The sequence below is a fragment of the Eurypyga helias genome, unplaced genomic scaffold (assembly GCF_000690775.1).
Source record: "Eurypyga helias isolate BGI_N326 unplaced genomic scaffold, ASM69077v1 scaffold17626, whole genome shotgun sequence".
Classification (NCBI taxonomy): Eukaryota; Metazoa; Chordata; class Aves; order Eurypygiformes; family Eurypygidae; genus Eurypyga; species Eurypyga helias.
In genome coordinates this window covers 48,787-54,068 of record NW_010258713.1, presented here as the reverse complement: position 1 = coordinate 54,068, position 5,282 = coordinate 48,787, and the positions used below count along the sequence as shown (strand labels likewise).

Sequence of the window (5,282 nt, the reverse complement as noted above, 5' to 3'; positions counted from 1 at the left end):
AAAAAAAAAAAAAAAATTTAAAAACGCCAATGGGCTGCCCTTTCGGTGCGTTTTCCTGACATCCGTCGCGTGACGGTGCGCGGGGAAGGTGCACTCGCGTGGGCAGAGGACTTCTTTTTTGGCGTTATTTTTCTTCGTTTGGAAACATTTTCTCGGCGTCTGCGGCGCCCTGCAGGAAGCGTCGGCGTTTTTGTAGGACAATGGGAACTTAAAATCCTCCTGCGTGCCTCCATTAGTGCTTCAGACCATTAAATATAAGCAGTTGCCTCTTGCACTCTCTCACCATAGCCCCTTTTGTCACTCCAGCCCTTTTTTGCGTGTGGTGCTGTTATTTTCTCTCAACTTTCCATTTTGACCGAGTCAGCGTTTTTCTGGCTTTATGGTAATTGTGTCAGAATAAACTGCAAATTCGTTGCCGTGTTTAAAGGTGGAGAAGAAATAACAAACGGTGGCTCTCCAGGTGGAACCATGTATGTCTTGCTGTCCAAGCAGGACCAAGTTAACCTATCGGAAAATAAAAAGTTCAGTTCCACACAGTGTTAATTGGGCAACCTGATATTTTCGGTGCCCCTGGATTTGTCTGGTACTTTCCAGGTGGTGCTTGTATGCCTTTTTATATTCTTCTCTCCTTTTTTTTTTTTGCTGATTAATTTCTGGACACTGTTGCCAGGCAGGAGATAAAAGGATGCCAAATTGCTAAATTTAATCTTAAGACAGCAGACTTCGTGCAGATAGTTTAATGCTGTTAAAGAGCCATCCCCATTTCATTTTAACTAGGAATCACAGTGGAAGGCATGATTGCCATTACAGATCGTGCAGGCAGGTCTTGAAATGGCAGCAGTTTTAACTGTGTCAGTGTTCAGAGGTGGGATTATAAATTAAAGCAAATTAACCTCTGCTGCTCTGTAGGGTGAATCTGGCAATCTCATTCTTACGTAGGTAGGATTTGGCCCTGCATCCAGCACTTTAAATGAATGGACCAAAGACCCTTGTTTCTGGGAGACTGTGACAAGTGTGTAAATTCCTTTTTTTCTGGAAAAGAAACCGATGTAATGCATACAATGTTTGCAGGTGGAATAGCGTATTTTATTTTTTTGTTCCCCTCCCAGGCGATGACAATTCAGAAGAAGGCCTTCACATCATCCCTTCGGGAAGGCATGAATATGCATTCAGCTTCGAGCTTCCACAGACGTAAGTGCCCGCACGCAGACCTCGGGCCTTGCTGCCCACCCTCCTGAGCAAAACTCCTGCTGTGGGTGGAGGGGAAACCTTTTCAATGGTGGTAGGAATTGTGCTCCGACATGCAGCAGAGGACATAATCTCCTTAAACTAAAGAGGTTGCTTTTAAACTGATGTGCACTTCCTTCTTTTTTAATTTCTACAAACTGGAGCTCTCTGCGCTTGCCCGCTTTCTTTGGACCAAGTCCTACTGATTGAAGTCTTTTAGTATTTTACCTCTTTCCAAGAGGAGGGAGCAGAATTTGAAGCAACACTGGAGTACTGCAGGGTGGCTGGAGATACCTTCTAACACAACCAACAGTTTAATGGAGCTAAGCAGGCCAGCAGAACTAGAGACCAGATCACAGCTGAATTGCTTTGGTTCAGTCTGGAAGGGATGTGGCAAGTTTAACTACTTTTGAACTAAAGAGAAGGTTGTTCTTGTTTAAATGTATGTATGTACCCAGGCTAGCCTTTAGTCAGAAAGCCTGGATGGAAATAAGCAGAATCATGGGTGAGTTACTGTAGTATCTGATCCCATTTGTCTCAGAAAGAAAAGGTGAAGCAAGAGTGAGGGCAGAAGTGTTAAAATAAATACTGTTCCCCCACTCTTCAAGTCTGAAATGGGTCATGTCGACATTGTGAATGTTAGACTTAAGCATAAGAGGAGTTACCAGTATGGAAATGAGCTAAAAATACAAATTGCAATATAAGAAATACACAGGAACAGAGTCTCGACATGCATGGAAAGAAGGAGCCTTTTGCTGTAAAAGGCGAGCAGAAAAGTCATTTAGGTTGAAAGAACTTGGCAGTGTGTTATGTGAAATAGCTCAGTACCTAATATTACAGCTAATAAACCATCTGTTTATTAGAAGTGCTGGTTTTAGCAGAACCTGCAGATGATAAACACCTTACGGGTCAGTTCCAGAGTGAACAGCACAGGACTTTGCAGTAGATCTTACTGGAAGAGTGGAGAAGACCTTTGTACATGAAGGTTTTTAAAAAAAACCAAAAAACTAAAAAACCCAATCTGTAAAAATCTCAGTTACAAAAAGAAGGCTAATAATGACAGTTTGAAGGGGCGTTTGAATACAAAAACCCCAAAACACAGTCGAATGTGAAATGCTTAGGTTGAAGTGAAGCAGATAGCCAGCAAAATACCACAAGTATTGGTCAAAATGCAGGTTCTTAAGTAACCTGAAGAAACAATGGAAACCAGCTGTTGATAATAGCAGAATTTTATTATTTTCAGTATTAAAAGCCTGAAGTTTGACACTGCCTACTTACTTATTTTGTGTCCACAGAATACTTTCAAAATTTATGTAAACTACAGAGCAGCACTGGAAAGAAAGAAGACACAGACTGACCTTACTGATTTTTGCCCATAAGGGTATGGGGCAGCATGAAACAGTAAAGACTGATAAAAATCCTTCCATTTGGATTATTAGGGGAAAAAAGTAAACATTTCAGATGTGTAGTTAGAGAAGTCAAGCCTGTAACTGAAAGAATCATTCTAGTAAAGTACTGGCATGGGAAGTGTTGGTTTCTATGGAAGATACGGAAGCTTTGCAAATAATGTGTATATTACAGTGTATTCAAAATATAGTATACTAGGGGAAAAAAATCACTTGTATACCAGTAAGGAAAAAATAGGTTATAGAGAACTATTGTTAATTGGAGATAACTGGAATATAAAGAACTTTGTCTTTCGTTTTATGATGTTACAGGAAAAAAAGGTGATGCTGAAAGGTTGGGAGATCCTTTCCACATCGTTTTTCCTCCAGCTTCCAAAAAGGACTTCTTTCATCTGTCAAAGTTCAGAGCAGAATAGGCTTAATGATTTTATGTATATATATGCTTAAATACGTATGTCCATACATAATGTAAATGTTTTAAGCTGGTCTCATCAGAGTAGAGGAAAATTAGAAGGTACTCAAAACAGCCTCTCTCTTCAAAACTCTTACTTACTCCGCTTAAGGCGAAACAAACTACAAAAGTGCGGAGTTAACAGCTAGAATTAACCTGACACTGAGGTACCAGCCAAGTAAACAGTGGACAGTGACTTACAAAATACAATGACCACAGCCACGATTGGTTGATACTAATGCTAATTTTAAGTTGGTAGTCTTAATTTGGCCTTAAAAAGGCGTGCTTTACTCAAGACACGAAAGTAGCCTCTTAAGTTTGAAGGAGGTGTGTACTCTCCTGGCATTTTTCTAGTACAATTCTGTAATTGATTCTTAAAATCTTCACAAAACTATAGCAGGATGAATTGGAGATGATTTTTTCTCCCATCTTTAATCACTGATTTTTCTGAGATATGGAAACTTTGCAAATAAGTTACGCTGCATTAAATACTACAGTACATTAAAAATGCAATTGTACATACTAATCCCTGATCTGATCAATTGTGTCCTTATTAGACAGAAAGACTTTACTCAATTTTGACCTTTGTGTCCTGCACAGACCACTTGCTACCTCATTCGAAGGCAGACATGGCAGTGTGCGCTATTGGGTGAAAGCCGAATTGCATAGGCCTTGGTTTCTACCAGTAAAATTAAAGAAGGAATTTACAGTCTTTGAACATATAGATATCAACACTCCTTCATTACTGGTAAGAATTGACAGAAGTACTCATTCTTTGTTTCTGGCATAAAAATAATGAACTATAATAACAAACAATATCCACATTAATTCTGTCTAATATTTATTCGCTAGTTTAGTTACAGCTGATCTTCTAAGTATTACATCAGTTAGCAACTCTGTAACTGCTGGTATTTTGAAAGCTATATTCTTTTCCTCTACTTGGAGTTGCTTCACTTTTAATGTATGCAAGATGTCTTTGTCAATTTTAATTGATAATATTAAATTTTAAAAATGACGCCCAGAAGTAAAATTTTACGAACTGTTCCTCTTTGATTTTTGAGTAAAGGATAATCTGTGAAAGGAACAGTGAAACCTCAGTATTATAGTGAGAGACTGCTAACTTAAAAATGCAAAGTAAAAAATTGTACTGTCGTGCATAATTGATAATTTCCATATGGATAGTTTTCTACCAGTGGGGAGAAATTATCACAATTCTGCATAATCTTTTTCTGAAATGTCATTTCATTAAAGTAATTTCAATATCACAACCGCTTTCAATGAGGATTTAATTTTAATCTGGCCTAAAATTCCTTTTCTTTTTTTTTTTCCTCTTCCTCAAATCTATGGAGGGAAAAAAAAACCCAACAAACTCAAAAGTCCATTGAAATAGGTTTCTTGTGTGTATGGGTGAAAAATCAGACTTGCAAAGGAACGTTGGCCTTGCACAAATTCCATTAAAATCAAAGGACTCCATTTGACTTTAATGGGCTTTGGATCAAGTCCTAAATCCTGATACAGTGTAAAATAACAAAGTCTGTTTAATATAGATGAAATGGGATCATTCCAAAACAGAGGAAATGGCAGGAGTCAAAAGTTACAGTACTATACCTTAGTTATTGTTTCTGAAATACTGTATACTGGAAAGATGTTCTAGTTACTGATAAATGAAGAGCTCTGCCAACAGTGTGTTGGGATATGTAGGCTATAAAGCCTTTTCTAAAGTTACACAGTATTTATGTATAAAAACTGTTTTTAAATGTGACTGTAGTATGAAGTGTGGCAGAAGGAGCAGTGTTAATGAGTAATGGAATTAGTATAAACCGTACATCTGCCCAGTGTCTTTGAACTTGCTTGAGGTTTTTTTCCTCTAAATAAAACTAGCCATGTTTATCAAAATACATAAGTACATTATGAAAACAATTTTTTATGTTGATAAAAATAGATGAAGATATTCATGGAACTCTTAATTAAAATGGGCAATGTTCTTTTCTTGCAGTCACCCCAAGCAGGCTCAAAAGAAAAGACTCTCTGTTGTTGGTTTTGTACCTCAGGCCCAATATCCTTAAGTGCCAAAATTGAAAGGAAGGGCTACACCCCAGGTACGTAACAGAAGTAATTATAAGAAGCGTTTTTCCTTCCCTTTTAAAATGACAGTTTGTATGCTGCATTTATGTAAACGCAGTATTTAAACTGTTCCT

General features: G+C 37.9%; 1 protein-coding gene across 1 annotated transcript in view; it reads left to right on the top strand.

Annotated features, from left to right (window-relative positions):
* Positions 1-1,109: 1,109 nt before the first annotated feature.
* The window catches only part of ARRDC3 (arrestin domain containing 3), a gene marked incomplete at its 5' end in the record, with an annotated part of 8,168 nt that continues 3,995 nt past the window's right edge, over positions 1,110-5,282 (top strand). The window contains 3 exons of the mRNA XM_010154458.1: positions 1,110-1,191; positions 3,685-3,832; positions 5,081-5,183. Of these exons, the coding sequence (XP_010152760.1) occupies positions 1,110-1,191; positions 3,685-3,832; positions 5,081-5,183 (333 nt within the window). The remainder of the gene's footprint in view (positions 1,192-3,684; positions 3,833-5,080; positions 5,184-5,282) is intronic.